The 17,207-nt window shown below is 33.0% G+C and overlaps 1 protein-coding gene across 4 annotated transcripts in view; it reads right to left on the minus strand.

Moving 5' to 3' along the window:
- Positions 1-16,121, minus strand: part of LOC114193566 (rust resistance kinase Lr10-like) — a 32,353-nt gene extending 16,232 nt beyond the window's left edge. The window contains exons 1-4 of one of the 4 annotated variants that reach the window (XM_085665658.1): positions 15,109-15,395; positions 13,361-13,392; positions 7,357-7,377; positions 2,600-3,833 (exon numbers count right to left, since the gene is read on the minus strand). In XM_085665658.1, coding sequence (XP_085521784.1) covers positions 2,720-3,833; positions 7,357-7,377; positions 13,361-13,392; positions 15,109-15,165 — 1,224 coding nt within the window. In that variant the 5' untranslated portion in view covers positions 15,166-15,395 and the 3' untranslated portion in view covers positions 2,600-2,719. Of the gene's footprint in view, positions 1-2,599; positions 3,834-7,356; positions 7,378-13,338; positions 13,393-15,108 lie in introns of those variants that run through there. The other 3 variants (XM_028083418.2, XM_085665660.1, XM_085665659.1) reach the window with 3 other exon arrangements.
- Positions 16,122-17,207: the final 1,086 nt, after the last annotated feature.

Below are 17,207 nucleotides of genomic sequence, written 5' to 3' on the forward strand. Positions count from 1 at the left end.
AAAGAGGCTTTTGATTGCCTCAAGAAGGCCCTGACCACAACTCCAATCATTCAGGCGCCCGACTAGACAGCCTTATTTGAGCTTATGTGTGATGAATCCAACTATGCATTAGGGGCTGTTCTAGCTCAAAGGATTGATAAGCAGCCAAGGGTAATCTACTACGCCTCCAGGACATTAGATGCTGCCCAATCAAATTACACCACAACAGAAAAAGAGCTCCTTGCGGTAGTTTTTGCACTTGAAAAGTTTCGATCTTATCTGCTTGGTTCTCCTGTTGTTGTGTTTACTGACCATGCAACTCTTAAGTACCTGTTGAAGAAGGCAGAATCAAAACCTCGGCTGATAAGATGGATGCTCTGGCTCTAAGAATTTGATTTGGAAATCCGTGATAGGAGTGGAGCACAAAACCTGGTTGCGGACCACCTAAGCAGGATTGAGAGGTCTACTGATGATGCTTCACCGATCCGAGATGACTTTCCCGATGAAAGTTTGTTGACACTCTCTACTTCTTCCTCACCTTGGTTTGCTAACATTGTTAACTATCTTGCTGCTTCTGTTTTTCCTCCCCTAGCATCCCGAGCTCAATGTGATAAACTCAAGAGCGATGCTAGGTATTACATTTGGGATGACCCCTATCTGTGGAAAATGTGCAGTGATCAGGTTACCAGGAGATGCATTCCGGACCATGAGATTGACTCGGTCCTCAAATTTTGTCATTCATCTGCACCTGGTGGTCACCTTGGCACACAGAGGACAGCTCGCAAGGTGCTAGATTGTGGATTTTATTGGCCCACCATCTTCAAGGATGCGTGGAGGATATGTAGCACGTGTGAGGAATGCCAACGAGCAGGAGGAGCCATTTCTTGGAGACAACAGATGCCTCAACAACCCATGCTATTTTGTGAGGTGTTTGATGTTTGGGGTATAGATTTCATGGGCCCTTTCCCTGTCTCTTTTGGTTTCACTTACATCTTGCTTGTTGTTGATTATGTTTCAAAATGGGTGGAAGCCAAAGCCACTAGAACTAATGATGCACGAGTTGTTGTGGACTTTGTTAGGTCTTACATATTTTGCAGGTTTGGAGTTCCTCGAGCTATTGTTAGTGACCAGGGCACCCATTTTTGCAACAGATCCTTGGGGGTTTTGCTTCAAAAGTACGGGGTTGTGCATAAAATTTCTACACCATATCACCCCCAAACTAATGGGCAAGCCGAGATCTCAAACAGAGAAATCAAGAGGATCTTGGAGAAGATTGTGCAGCCCAATAGGAAGGATTGGAGCAATAGACTTGAGGACGCTCTATGGGCTCACAGGACTGCTTACAAGGCACCTATAGGGATGTCTCCTTATCGGGTTGTCTTTGGTAAGCCATGCCACCTTCCAGTGGAGATAGAGCACAGAGCCTACTGGGCTGTCAAGTCATGCAACTTCTCTCTTGATCAAGCTGGGGAGGAAAGGAATTTGCAGTTGAATGAGTTAGATGAGATCCGTCTGGAGGCATATCAGAACTCTATGTTCTACAAGGAGAAGACCAAGAAATTCCATGATAGCTCTATAGCTAGAAAGGAGTTTGTTGTTGGTCAGCAAGTTTTACTGTATAACTCCAGACTTGGACTCATGGGGGTAAGTTGCGATCAAAGTGGATTGGTCCTTTTGTTGTTACTAATGTTTATCCTTATGGTGCAGTTGAAATCAAAAGCCAGTCCACCGATAAGAGCTTCAAAGTGAATGGGCATCGTCTGAAGCCATTCCTCAACAATCCTGCCTTGGTGGATACTGTTGTGGAGGAAACTTCCCTGCTTGACCCCACTGTTGTTTCACCATAATTCAGGTAGTTTTTCTTTCCCCTTCTTTTTTTACTTTTATTACACTTGTCCAGGTCTGTCTGTCTGTTGTTGTTTTCATTTGTTTGTTTCATTTTTGTTAATTAGTGTTAGTTAGTCTGTTATGTTTTTGCTTTCTGTTTGGAACACTCACTTCACTCTTGGAGGATGAAGTGAATATTAAAAAGCATATGTAATTGAATGACAAGAGTTTGAAAATTGTTATTATTTAATGTTCAACAACCATCTTTGGCAAACCTATAATGGTGGTTCCATGTTTACCATAAGTAGAATATTCACATACACAATACAACTACTGAAAAAAAATTATTGACCACAATGACTAAAACATAAAAATGATAATTTAAAATTTTCCCATAATAATAATTTCGACAAAATGAAAAAAAAAATTACCATTCACTGATTTAACATTATATCTTACTACAACAATGTTGTTTAAGTGGTTGATCACAAAATTTTAATAGTTACAAACTAAACATAAATAAAGACTAGAGTATAAGGTTAAACAATGTTATCTTGGACAAGTTATACCAATTCAATTAGTGTTTATTGTGCATTCTCAAATAATATATTTCATCAAAAGGTTTAGTTTCACTTTACAAGGATTTATAAGAACAACTTACACTATTAGAAAAAACATATTATTTGACAAATGTTTACATCTATTATTCAAATAACATGTGCAATTAAAAATGCAATGGTATATATATTTGTAAATATCAAAAACATATTTTATATGAACAATAAATATAAAATTTCACTTTAAATCACCTTGTTTCTCTTTTTCTTTTTAATGTAATCTAGTGCACTCTCCATTTTTTTTCATGGAATTCCATGACCATCACATATGGTAACCATCTTAATTTAAATAACGGTTAAATGAATTCACTTGAAATTGTTTGGATAGAGTTGACTGTGTGGTCCTCTACAATCATTTCATCTGGAAATAAAGCAGGCTTTGGAGGTATTTCCAAGTCTTTAATGTCTCCTTCAAGCATTTCCACTACTTTATTCATTGATGGACGATCCTTTGGTTTCAATTGTATACACCATAGAGCTACTATGATCATCTTCTTTGCTATTTTCTTTTCCTCTTCTGTCACATCTTCAATATCTACATCTTCCTCTTCCCTAATGTGATCATAGATCCAAAGGGGAAAGTAAAGTTGACTTGAGCGGTCTGCATGGGGATTTAGATTCTTCCTTTTACTAGTCATTTCCATCAAAAGCATTCCAAAGCTATAAACATCAACCTTATGGGATATTCCTCCAATGTTATTGTAAAACAATTTTGGAGCCATATATCCAATGGTTCCTCTTGCTACAGTCATTGTGACGATGCTATTATCTATTGGATATAACTTTGCCAATCCAAAGTCCGAAACCTTTGGGATGAAGTTTTCATCTAGTAAGATGTTATGGGGTTTGATGTCAAAATGCAAAATTTGCATCTCACACCCATGGTGGAGATAAGCAATCCCACGAGCCACTCCAATTGATATATTATACATTTTTTCATAACTTAAAGGTGCACTTCCATCTTTTGAAAAAATAAGTTTATCAAGAGATCCATTGTGCATGAATTCATATACAAGAGCACGTTTTGAACCACGAACACAAAATCCAATTAATCGTACCACATTTTGATGACATATTCTTCCAATAGTAGCAACTTCACTAATAAAATCTTGCCCATTTCCTTTTGATTTGTCTAACATTTTGATTGCCACAGAAGGTCCACTACACAACTTTCCCTTAAAGACAGAGCCAAATCCTCCCTGACCTAACTTTTCTTTGAAACCACTTGCCATCTTCTTGATTTCCTTATATGAGTATCTAATAGGTGCCAAGTTATTTTGTTCAAGGTAATTTTCAATATTTCCATACGTTGATGCATATCTTTTCTTCCATTTATATATCAAAATCCCAATTAAGAATGGCATTCCAAACAAAACTTTGCATGCCCATGCCTGAGAAACAAGAGAATATCTGCAAAAAGAAAAATTGCTTATACTACACTACAATAAGATATTTGTTAATGTAAATTTTCATTCATAGAATTTACAATTTACATACCTATCTCCTTTCTAACATCACAAAAAAGAGTAAATTTAATGTTTAGCATAGACAAAGATCAAACAAATTTAGTTTTTTATGTTGCTATTAGTAAATAGATTTTTATGCAACAATAATATATACTAAAAGCTAATTCAATGGTTGCAAAAAGTAAACAACTTTTTCAAATAAACCTTTTAGTTTCTACAAACATTTTAAATTCAATTTTGTTTTCTCTAACTTTTTGAACCTATATTTAGATTTTTTTATCAAACAACAAGACTTATACATATATTTTGGTATTTTAATCTATATGGTTAAATTTTCACTCCCTGTGTTGTGTCTAACAACCTACCATGGTTAATTTTTGCTCAGAGTTGCTAAATACTCTATTGAAACTTTCCTTTACAATGCGTTCACTTCTATTCTTTTACTGTTTGAGGAGATGAAAAAGGCGATGATTTTATTTTTTATTTTGCATCATTTGCGAATGAGTGAAGGCGCATATTTGCAAGATTGGTGTGAAGATGAATTTGTGCTCAAGTGTGAAGATATGAGAGTATTTGGATCAAACATTGTTGTTGCTTCATCAATCTGGATCAACTTTCCCATTGACATCACTATTTACTTGAAACACTCCTCATTACGCACAAATACAAGTATTCCTGGATACTTAATCCATGTGATTAGTTGACTAGGGATATCCATTGGATTCTATGGTTGTATTGAGCCGAGAAAGTAACTTGATCATTATTGTTCCTCCATGATAATGACATGTAGTCTATCTTCTTCCATTCATGTCATTAGTACCATACTACATCTCCCATATGCCTCAACCTTATGGTTTTGAAGTCTTTTAGTAGGATGACCACATGTGTGTTAGGTATTGAATGAATTAAACCATCTTCCCACCTAATTTTGATTTTGTTGGGATAAACCTAAATGGGTAGCTTTAATGGGTATTTTTTTACTATCTTAAAAGTTTATTATGTTGTTAATGGTTGTTAGTGTGTCATGATTTGCAATAATTAGCAAAGTTGAAGGCTCGAAGATGAAAAACTAAAATTGAGTTTGTAAAATTCAAGTTATAGTGTTCAATAAAAAATATCAGTATAACATTTATAGGGATAATAAATTTGATCTTGAATTGGAGAGAGACAATATTACTTTATTTTGAAAAAAATTGGGACTAAATTGAATGAAATAGACATATGTACGAACTAAATTAAATCATAGAGACATATATAGGGACTAAATTGAAATCTAGACAATGATAGTTTAAATCATCATTCCTCTTTATATGAGAGGCACCTCTTAAGGACAAAATCGTAACGGAGCTTCAAACAATAAAGCAAACAATATACCTCAAATGCGGTGATTGACCTAACGATGTCACTCAACGAACTTGGAATCAAAACATTGACACTGTCTGTGGGAACAAAAACTCCTTTAGTCCAATTAAGGGGCTTGTTCCGGTATATCCAATAGTCTCACATCGCTTACGAGTTGAGGTCAATAGCAATTTAAATACCCTTCCTCCTCCCACCCTCAAATGTGCCTTTTAACGATGGAGCTTCAAGCTCCAAATAGAATAATACCTCAGATGTTGTGATTGACCCAAGCAATGCTCTCATCGGACTTGAGTTTAGAATATTGGTGTTGTATGTTAGAACAAAAACTCCCTTAACTCTCAACTAGAAGGTTTGATCTAGTACACTCAATAATCTCACCTTACTTAAGGTCAAAACTAAATTAATTTTTTTTATATTCTTATTAATTTAAGCATCAAAAAGCCACCTTGGATCTTCTTCCTATTTTATTCATCCGGTCTCTCCAAGTCACTCAAAGGCTTTTTTTTCAGGAAAAAATAGTTTACACCAAAACTTAACATGGTATTAGAACTTATATAATTCAATTTCACTAGTGCATAATTCCCATTTTACCTCGCCTTATATGCCTCGGTTGGCCAGGAACCAAAGCATATAATGGCGCAGTGACATTTTTGCAATTAGAGCCAAGTTTTAGGCCTCGGTTCTCCAAATACCCGAAGCCAAAGAGGGGTATAGGCCCCGATTCGCTCAAAACCGGTGCCAAACAGTGGTATAGGCCTCGGTCCAGTGAGACCCGAAGCCAAAAAGTGGCTGGACGTTAGCTGTTTGGCCTCGGTCCAAGGAGACCCGGTGCCAAAATGGGGTCAATGGCTTCGGTTCCTCTAACAACCGAAGGCATAGGGTTTATTTAGGGTTCGAATTTCCCGAACCCTTCTTCTTCCCCGCTGCTGCACCTCCATTTCGCGTCTCTCTTTCTCGCTCTCTCTCGCGCGCTCTCTCTCTCGCCAAAACGCAACGGTGACGAAGGAACCAACGCAATCGAAGAAGTGAGTGAAAGCAACAATGAACGACGATCACATGGTGAAGGGACATGTGCTAGCCAAGAAAGCGGAGAACAAGCTCCACGCTTGTTGCCCCTTGTTGGGTTCCAATGTCAAAGACGCCGCTCTGTTGTTCCACAAATCCGCTACTTCCTTCAAACTCGCCAAATCATGTCCCGTTCTCTCTCTCTCCACACAATCTCTTCCAAAACTTTTTCTTTTCCTTTTCATGTTTTTCTCACACTTTTAACTGTTTCTTTGTTTCTTTAGGGTTTCATGTTTGGCATAGTAAAACATGAATTGGAGGTGTGTGTGCAGGTTCAAGGATTGAGCATCAAGTGCGCTCGTGTTGGCGGTGTGGAGATTCCGAACAACAAGCGAATCGAGTATTCGCTGCAGTACATTCATGGAGTTGGGAGGAGCAAAGCGCGACAGATCATGTGTTGGAAAACTGGGTATATGGCACCAGTTTTGAAACAACCAAGGCATAAAACTGGGTATATGGCTTCGGGTGATAACCGAGGCCAAAAGGGATACCTTTTGGCCTCGCTCCAATATGCCTCGGTTCCAAACCCGAGACAAAATGTGGAAAATAACCAGGACAGAAAGCCCTTACTGCACTGGTGAATGTTTGTTCTCAAAAAGATTTATGAAAAGTTGAAGAAATATAATGACGTGATGTCCGCTACATATAGCTAATTGGAAAATCACAAATTTGACCTTTAATATAGGTTATAAAACTCATTTATGTCATATTAAGGACTAACAATATTGATTTATTCTCTTTATATATTTTATTTACTTATGGATGGATTTTAAAAAGTTTTCTACATTATATATTACGAAATCATTGGTTTAAACTGTTACATATAAACCAAACGGATCATCTATATTGAGTATATTTCTACTTGCATATGTGTAGCAGTGTTTTATTATATGGTTAATAATACTTATATTTATTGAGTTAATAAATCATCCTAAAAGGCATATAATTGTAAATATGATCTGCTAAAATATTCAATTAATTATTATTGTTGTTATGTACATAATTAAAGCACAGGTAAAATAAGATGATAAAGTTATTACCTCTTACAAACTCGTCCGGGTCTTCCGATATTCCAATAAGTCACCCAGGAATGAAGGAAAATATCAATTTCAGAATCCTGTTGATCTCAATAACCAGACAAAAAAAAAATACTATTTGCATCTAAAGATTTCATAAAGGTTGTGTTGGACTAGTATAAATCACACTCTTCTATCCCTATATTCATGAGGAAATTATGATAATATCTAAAAGAAAATTTACTTGAGTGGATAAACATCAATGTAAAGAGTCATTTCATTGCACCGTTGTAAAATGTAATAAGCTATTACACGGTTAAAGTAAAACATCCATTTACAATGCCAATTTGAACAAAACTTAATTTAATTTCTACACCTGTTACGAGATTATTTGTTAAAATTATACAACTAAAAATTATTCATCTATATTAATTGAATACATTCATATAAGCATATTCTCATTAATAAATTAATATTAATAATCACACGTGTCGTAATGTTTTATTACATAGCTAATGAATTTAAAACTATATATATTTATAGAGATAATAAAAGATACAAACTGACAACATTATGTGATGAGAAACAAATTTTTGTATTGAAAAATAAATTTTGATAATGAAATTTTTGTAACTAATTCAAGTTGTTAGTTAGTTTCTCTAATTCTATTTGTACAAACTCTGTAAATAGAGTCTTCCTTTCTTTTGTATAATAAGCTTTTCAATACACATTCAATAATAGAAATACATTCTGCACAGATTGTTTTACCTTTCTGTTTTCCTCTAAACTGCCACAAGTTAATAGGTGGTATATAGAGTTGTAAGGTTTTGGGAGCTGTGTTTTTGTATAATGGCTGTCAATGGAGGAGGAAGTTTCCTATCTAATATGCCAATTCTAGATGGGAAAAATTATGATCATTGGGTGATAAGAATAGAAGCTATTCTGGGTTTTCAAGAAGTTCTTGATGTTGTGCAAGAAGGTGTTGCAGAGAAGTGCAAAGATTTTATTGTGGCAGTGATAGAGGAGTGCAAAGATATTGGAAAGGTGACGATAGAAGAGCTCTAGGGGTTGCTAGAGGCTCATGAGCTGAAGTTGATGACACGAAATGCTGGCAAGAGTGGTGAGGAGCAAGCTCTAAAAGCAACAGTTTCAAGAAAGAATGTTCCATCACGTGGCAGATCGAAACAAGGAAAGTAGGGTGCAATATTTGGCAAAGAAAAGATTTCTTTTGACCAAGAACAGTCCAAGAATGATGAAAAACCAGAATTCTCTGGCAGGAACATAGGGGAGGTAGAAGTGGAGGCAGACAAACCCAAGATATGAGGAAGATTCAATGCTATAATTGTGAAAAATGGGGGCATTATGCAGCTGATTGTTGACATGGAAAAGGGAAGAAAAAGAAAGAAACAGAAACTGATGCCTTTGTAGCTCAAGATGAGACTCATTTTTGGATACTGGTTGCTCAAACCATATGACTGGCCACAAGGACTGTCTAATCAATCTTGATACTAGTAAAAAGAGCAAAGTGAAGTTAGTTGATGATAACTCTATTTCAGCAGCAGGCATAGGAGATATTGTGATTAAAAGAAATGAAGGCAAGATTGTTGTCATTAAAAATGTTCTATACGTTCCTGGTATTAAATGCAACCTCTTGAGTGTAGGACAACTGGTTAAAAAGGGGTTTTCAGTCACTATGGAGAATGAAATGTTTATGATTGCAGAAAAAGATTGGTGTTAAAGTCTCCACTTTCCAAGAACAAAACCTTCCAAACCAGGTTGCAGCAGGTTGAAAATAGTGTTTATCAGCCACTGTTTCAGATAAACCAGATTGGGTTTGGCACATGAGATATGGTCACTTAAACTTCCAGATTTTGAAACAGTTAGCTGACAAAGAAATGGTGATTGGTCTACCTAAAATAACTCTACCAGATAAGATTTGTGAAGGGTGCTTATTTGGAAAACAATCCAAAAATGCATTCAAGTCTCATATGCACATGAGGGCTAAAAACGTGTTGCATGTAGTATATTCTGACACCCGTGGTCCTTTTGAATTATCCTTTCTTGGTAAAAACAAATATTTTGTGTCTTTTGTTGATGAATACATCAGAATGATGTGGGTGTACATGATCAAAGCAAAGTCTGATGTTTTTGAGGTTTTTAAGAAATTTAGAGCTGCTGTTGAAAGATATAGTGAGAAGGCCATCAAGAGTCTCAGGACAAGGACATATGAGGTAGGAGAATATACCTCTCAGATATCAAGTGTTTCTGTGCAGAAAATGGAAGAGAACATGAGGTTATAGCACTATACACGCCTCAACACAATGGCTTGGCAAAAAGAAGAAGCAGAATTGTGCTTAATATGGCTCGAAGCATGCTGAAACAGAAACGTATGCCACATTCATTTTGGGGAGAAGCAATTTCTACTGCTATATATGTGTTAAACAAGTCCCCCACAAAGAAGCTGAAAGAAAAGGTACTAGAAGAAATCTGGTATGGCAGAAAACCTACAGTAAATCATCTAGGAACTTTTGGATCACTATGCTACAAGTATGTGTCAAATACAAAGAGGAGAAAGCTGCAAGATAAGAGTGAGTGCATGATTCTTGTGAGATATCACTCAACATGGGCATATAGGTTATATGATCCTATTAAAGCAAGGATATGTATCAGTAGGGATGTAATTGTGAATGAAGCTGAATCTTAGGACTGGACATCAAATTGCAGTAGTTTGACAGATTCAAAGATTCAAATGATACTAGAAGATGATAAAATTGATGAACAGAACAGTGATGGAGTGTGTCAGGAGGCATATGTTCAACCAACTCAGGAGGCATTAGTCCAGCAACAAAGAAGGCAGCCACGACAAAGAAACTTGCCAGAGTCTTTGCTGAATTTTGAACTATTCCCAAACAGTGTCGTAACCTATGAAGGTGGTCTAGTTTATTTCACATTGCTAGTAGAGGCTGAGCCAATTGATTATGCAGAGGCATTAAATCAGGAGTTGTGGAGGGCAGCAATGATAAAAGAGTTGGAGGTAATTGAAGGGAATGAGACTTGGGTTTTGACTGAATTACCACATGGCAAAAAGCCAATTGATGTCAAGTGGGTCTTCAAGATCAGGCAGAATCTTGATGGATCTATGTCAAAAAGAAAAGCTAGATTGGTTGTAAGGGGTTTTCTGCAGAAACAAGGAGTGGATTATTCAAAAGTGTTTACTCTAGTGGCAAGAACTGAAACCATCAGATTGGTTGTGGCACTAGCTAATGGAAGAGGTTGGCCCTTATTTCAGTTAGATGTGAAATTTGCCTTCTTAAATGGCCCTCTAGAAGAAGAGGTGTTTGTCACACAACCACCAGGATTGGAGTTGCAAGACAGTCCAGGCAAGGTATATAAACTCAGAAAAGCCTTGTATGGCTTGAAGCAAGCTCCTAGAGCCTGGAAATAAGGTGATGGATTCATTCATGCATAAACAACAGTTCAACAAGTGCTCAGTGGAACATGGTGTGTATGTAAAACATACAAATGCTGAGAGCATGGTGATAATGTGCATATATGTAGATGACTTGCTGATCACCGGGAACAACAATGCTGAAATAGAAGGTTTCAAGCAAACTTTGATGGCAGAATTCAAGATGACAGATCTTGGAAGATTAAAATACTTTTTGGGAATGGAGTTTATTGAAGACAACAGAGGAATGATTTTGCACCAACACAAATATGCCACTGAAATATTGAAGAAATTTAATATGATAAACAACAATCCTACAGTTACTCCAGCAGAAACGAGCGTCAGGAATGGTGAATGCAATGTTGAATCAGAAGAAATAGACAACACTTTATACAAACAGATGGTGGGCTCATTATATCTCGTTTGCTATAGGATGGATCAGCAGGTTCATGAATCAACCACGCAAGGTTCATTTACTAGCTGTAAAAAGGGTTTTGAGATATATAAAGAGGACAGTTGGTCATGGCATTCTATTTTCCAAAGGGATTCAGAATCAGGAAGAATTGTGTGGCTGGACAGATTCAGACTGGTGTGGAGATAGTGAAAATAGGAAGAGCACCAGCGGGTATATTTTCAAATTTTTGGGAGCACCAATCTCTTGGTGTTCAAAGAAGCAACCTGTTGTGGCATTATCCAGCTGTGAGGCTGAGTATATTGCTGGTGCATATGCAGCATGTCAGGCTGCATGGTTATGTTCAATTTTTTTGCAGAATTAACAGTTGAAGTTGAATGACCTATCAAGTTGTTTATTGACAACAAATCAGCTACAAATCTATCAAATAATCATGTATCCCATGGCAGGAGCAAGCATATTGAAGCTAGATTCCATTTCTTACATGATCAAGTAAATCTTGGAAGGCTAAAATTGATGCATTGTCCTACAAATTTGCAAGTTGCAGACATTTTTACTAAAACTTTAAAGAGAGACAGGTTTAAGGATCTGAAGATTGAGATTGGTGTAGTTGAACAAAGATGTACTTGAATTAGAGGGGAGTGTTGTAACTAATTCAAGTTGTTAGTCTTAGTTAGTTTCCCTAATTCTGTTTGTACAAACTCTATAAATAGAGTCTTCATCTCTATCTTTTGTATAATAAACCTTTTCAATATATATTCAATAATAGAAATATATTCTCCACATATTGTTTTACCTTTTTATTTTCCTCTAAACTGCCACAAGCTAATAAAAACTTATTTTATAATATGTGTGATAAATTTTATGACAAAAACTAAAATACAAAAGTTGTCATAAAACTGCTTTAATGATGCAGATTCATGACTTCAAATGTGCGTAGCTAAATATATGAGCTACAAAGTCCTTGCAGAATGATTAATCAGGAAATTAAGATAATATATTCAAAATTTATTCAATTACTATTATTAATAAAATAAAAATAAATAAGTAAATCATATTAACATTACATTTCAGATTAAGGAAAAAAATTGAATTGTGCTGTTTTCAATTTTCATATGAAATTATACTTTCATCACTTTAAAAAATTATTATTTTATTATTTTATTCTTCATTATTTATAATAAAGAAAATATAATAAAGCTACAAATAAAATCAGATTAAGAAAATAGACATATTAATTAACTTTTTCTTTTATGTTCAACAAAAATTACTGTACAAAAACTAATAAGATAAATAAAATAGTTTTATTATCAAATAGTACCAGAAGAAATTACCTTTTTTTCTCTCGTAATTAAACAAAAATAATAAGTAAATCAAGAGATAAAAAATGAGAAAATATAAAAGAAATATGAAAATATGATTTTTACTTTTAATTATATTCAATTGCATATTTTTTTCTAATTTCTCATTATGATTTTTTAAAATTTGAGGAAATATGCATTTCCTGCTTCCAACATATACCAAAATGATGTCAATTTCTTATTGATTTCATTATGTTGCATATACATTGAAAGTTGTTCCGATGAATGAATAAAAGAAATATAAAAGAAATGGTCACATGTAAAAAAAAAAAACAACTTCTAATTAAAAAAGAAATACTCATACAAATTTATAAATTTGTTAAAAACAAAACTAAAAACTCAAAAAGTAAAAATATCTCGCTTAAAGTGACTTCATTCAAGGTGAAATATTTGATGCAATAAAATTTGTTTAAATATGATAGCTTTTGCTTAAGCAAAGTAATTTTATGTTTTTTAATTTTCTATTTAAAAATTACTTTTTTTTAATTGTGTTAAAATCGGTTTAACCTGCTTTATTAATATATAATATTAAGTAAATTCTATTAGTGTCCACTAAACTTACTCTACTAACATCTAGTAGATTCTATTAACGTTGATGATACTAGTATAAATATTTTTTTTCAAAGTTAACAATAATTTTATATTTTTTAAATTAAAAAAAATAACTTTTTTAATCGTATCGATGTTGGCTTAACCTATTTTAATATTATGTTTTATAGTAGTGAATGATTTTGATGCATATATAATTAAAGCATAGAGGGAACTAAGATGGTATAAAATCTTACTAGATACATAGAATTTCAGCACCTCAAGTATGCTACCGTAAAGTGAATCTGGAACTGAAATGAAGGAAAATATATACCAATATCAGGATTCGGATAATCTCAACAGCTATAGAAAAAACTATCACATTTTCATAAATGTTATAGCTTGTTTCTTTATTTTAGAGGGAGCAAGTGTTTAATTTAATGCATAAATTCTCATAAATGCATGTAAAATATGAAATATAACAAGTTATTATTTTTCTTCTAAATGTTTTTTGAATTATTAGAATGATGTTTTGTGAATAATATTATATGTAGATTGAAACATACAATATAGATGCTTGAAACTGTTTTGAAAAAAATCTCAAAAATCGGTCAATAGATGAAATATGGATTTACTAACCATTTGAAATCTAATTATGAAAAAAATTCAATTGAAGAAATAATCAATTACAGAAATTAAAAATAAAAAACAAAAAAAAATTACGCTTTAACTAAATAAAAATAATTAATTTAATATGAAAGCTATACAAAATTAGAACGATAGAACAAAGATTGTTATCACAAAGTGAAATGAATGGTTAAAGCTAGGAAATATAATAAAATTTTGAAGTTAAAGGGAACACACCATTTAGAATTTTTCAAGTTATGATCACAAGAACTTCATATCCTGCGGTAGAAGTTACTAGCTAATGTTTTACCATTTGTTCTCTCTAATCACGCATATGTTGATTGTACTTTAGAATTTTGTTCGTAAATATTTCAAATAATAAAAATAATAAAATTTTATTAAAATAATTTTAATGTTAATGCTTTATTTTAATTGAAATAAAAATAATAATTAAATAGTTGATAGATTAGAAAGAAATATGTAATTTATATTTCATTAGAAGATAAGAACTTCAGTTTAATTAAAATTGTTGCAGAAGATGTATATATGACTATGGAGTATAATAAGATACTTCCATCACTCATGGGAGAACGTATCGAAGGGTTTAATTTAAATAGAAGGTTATTAAACACAGTAATAAATATTTTTAATAATGACGGATCTTAATAATAAAATTTAAATTTTATTATAAAATTATTAATAACTAAAATAATTTTTATTATAAATTAAAAATTATAATTAATTTTTAAATCAGTAATTAAAATAAATTTTATGATGAATGATGTCTAAATCCATCACTAATATTAATAATCAAAGTTTTGATTATTAAATAAATTAATTTTGAATTAAAAAATTTGTCTTTAAATGTATTTTTAATTACTAAAATTAATAATATTTTTGTAGAGAAAGCTAAAATTTGAAGCTCATGTATATTTTTTATTATCAATTTGTATAAATCAAAACTGGTAGGTGTATTGATAAAACTATTCAATGTATGACTTTCTCGTTTAAAATAAAAGGTTAAATATATTTTCATCTCGGGGAAAATTGGACTTAGTATTTTTTTAATATTTTGGAATAATTTAGTCCTCATCTTTAAAAATTGGGTAAGTTTAATTCTTTTAACAAAATTCGGTCAAATTTATTTGATGTTATAAACTTGTTTCTCAGCTAATATTGAAGCAAAAATAACTTAAACGATGTAAATAACTTAAATACTATCATAAAAAAGTTTGAAACGTTAAATAAATTTAAAACAAAAAAATTTAAAAATTAAATACACCTATTTATACAATTGGAGACTAAATTAATTTAAAATTTTAAAAATAAACTATTTTCGATAATTAAGAAACCAAAAATATATTTATCATTCACGTAAATTAATTTGCGATCTAACTCACATGGTCCGCGTCGGCAGTCAAGTTTCTGGCTCGCAGAGTCGAAATAGCAGAATCCATCTGGACAAGGATGATTCTGGCAGGCGAGGTTTATCCAAGAAATCTGAAATCCATAGGCCAAGCTGCTGTGCATGGAAGTGTAGGAATGGTTATTGAAAGTTCTCAAAGATGTTGGAGCAACAAGCTTTATGTCACACCCAACTTCCAAGTCCTCTGCTTTTAGGTCACCAACAACAGCATATGCATAGCCCTTTGAGTCCCACTTCACGCACTCTTCTGTTTTCACATACTTCCCATTCTCTCTCACTGTATGCTTACAATTTAGAAACAGTATATGCTCGAAACTCAGAGATCCCCAATTTTCATATGAACTTGTAATGGCTTGGTATGGATCCGAAGAGTAAGTGTAAGTGTAAGTATCAGAGAAATTGGAGCGAGAGAGGGAGCGGAGAGGAAGAGAGGAGCAGTTATGGAGTTGAAGTGCAGGATCAACCACTCTCACTGTGTAGTTCTTGTAATTTATTGCCTGAACATGGTATTGTGCAGAGTTCATATACAACAGCGTAACATTATTTTCACAACCAAGCTCATAACTTTCCTCACCACACTTCTCTGGGTCGCCTTTTAATCGAAATGGATAACTTATGTTGCTGATTTTGCCACAGGAAGCGGGGTGACAAAGAGCATGACTTGTCTGGACTAGAAGTAAGAGCAACACTGCTACCTCTGGCCACATCATGTCCAAACTCTTTCTCATTCAGTTTGAATCGGAACTGTAAAAGTTATATATTGATATTTAACAACACCGACTCAAAACATAAATAAGTACAGAAGGACCACATTTTTCCCTTTCAGAGAATGGCTTCAAGACTTTATCATACTTCGAAGGTAGACTTTGACTCAGAAACCGCGTTTCCATCTGCTTTCCGCAGATCATTTAATGAATACAAACTTTTCAAATACTCGTCAATTCAGTGAATTCTTAGATATTAAATCATGTAATTTTGTTCATCCACTTCTTCCAGTTTCTAAAGCCATCCTATATTCTTTGAATAAATAAAAAAGATTGTTTGATATCGATTGAAAACTATCTGACAAGTTATACAGGAGTAAAATAGTTATAAAAGAGTGAATTTTTGTATTTATATAAAATAAAAAAATAAAAAATAGTGAAGGATAATATTAAATGGGTATAAAAATATTTTGGATGACAAAAATATCATTCTTCTTAAACAAAAGCTCCCTTTCCATTTGCAATGAGGTTATCCAAAGTTAGGCTTTCAACTAAGAAATTAGTGATAAATGTTTATATTTTTTTTTTATATTCAAGCATATATTTCGTTCTTGTAAAACAACTATAAAAGTTTACAATAACACGATTAAAACTTGATTTTTTAGACGTATAAATTTATTGTTTTTAAGATTTTATCTAGTGTATTGCACAGCCTCAAACGATATATAATAGAAATTTGTCAATTTTTTTTGAGAATTTTAGGACATTATAAAAGAAAGAAATGAGGAAAAAGGAGAATAAAAGAATAAAGAGAAATGAGAAGAATGAGAGTGAGAGGTGTCTTTTGGTGGAGCATATGACATTTATTAATAGGTGTAACTATAGCCCCCAAATTTTTTTATTTCTTTTGAATGAGAGTGAGAAGAATTAGTTTTGGACACATTAAACAAATAGTATCATGAATTATTTAAATAAGGACGTATACTTAAATATATTATAATAAATAAAGGAATTGAAAAACAATGTTTATATAATGCACTTAATTTTTTTCGACTTTAAATTACAAATTAATTGTTCAAGGGCTAGTAATTTGACAATTGAGAAAAACGCAAATTGATTAAGAATGAGAAGGATAATGGAGTTTATACAAAAGTTTGTTTTCTATAAAATCATGTAATCCAGAATCAGGTTTTCAAGTAAGAAAATAATATTTAATACTTAAAAAAAAGAGTCCAACTTGAATTTATTTTAATAATATATTGAAATATATCTAAATAAAAATAAATATAATTAAATATTATTATTTTAAATTATTAAATAAGTATATTTTATTTGGTTATCGCCCTTAAATAGTAGTACGGTAAATCAC

The sequence above is a fragment of the Vigna unguiculata genome, chromosome 8, assembly GCF_037176805.1.
Source record: "Vigna unguiculata cultivar grain cowpea cultivar isolate G323 ecotype 2 chromosome 8, ASM3717680v1, whole genome shotgun sequence".
Lineage (NCBI taxonomy): Eukaryota > Viridiplantae > Streptophyta > Magnoliopsida > Fabales > Fabaceae > Vigna > Vigna unguiculata.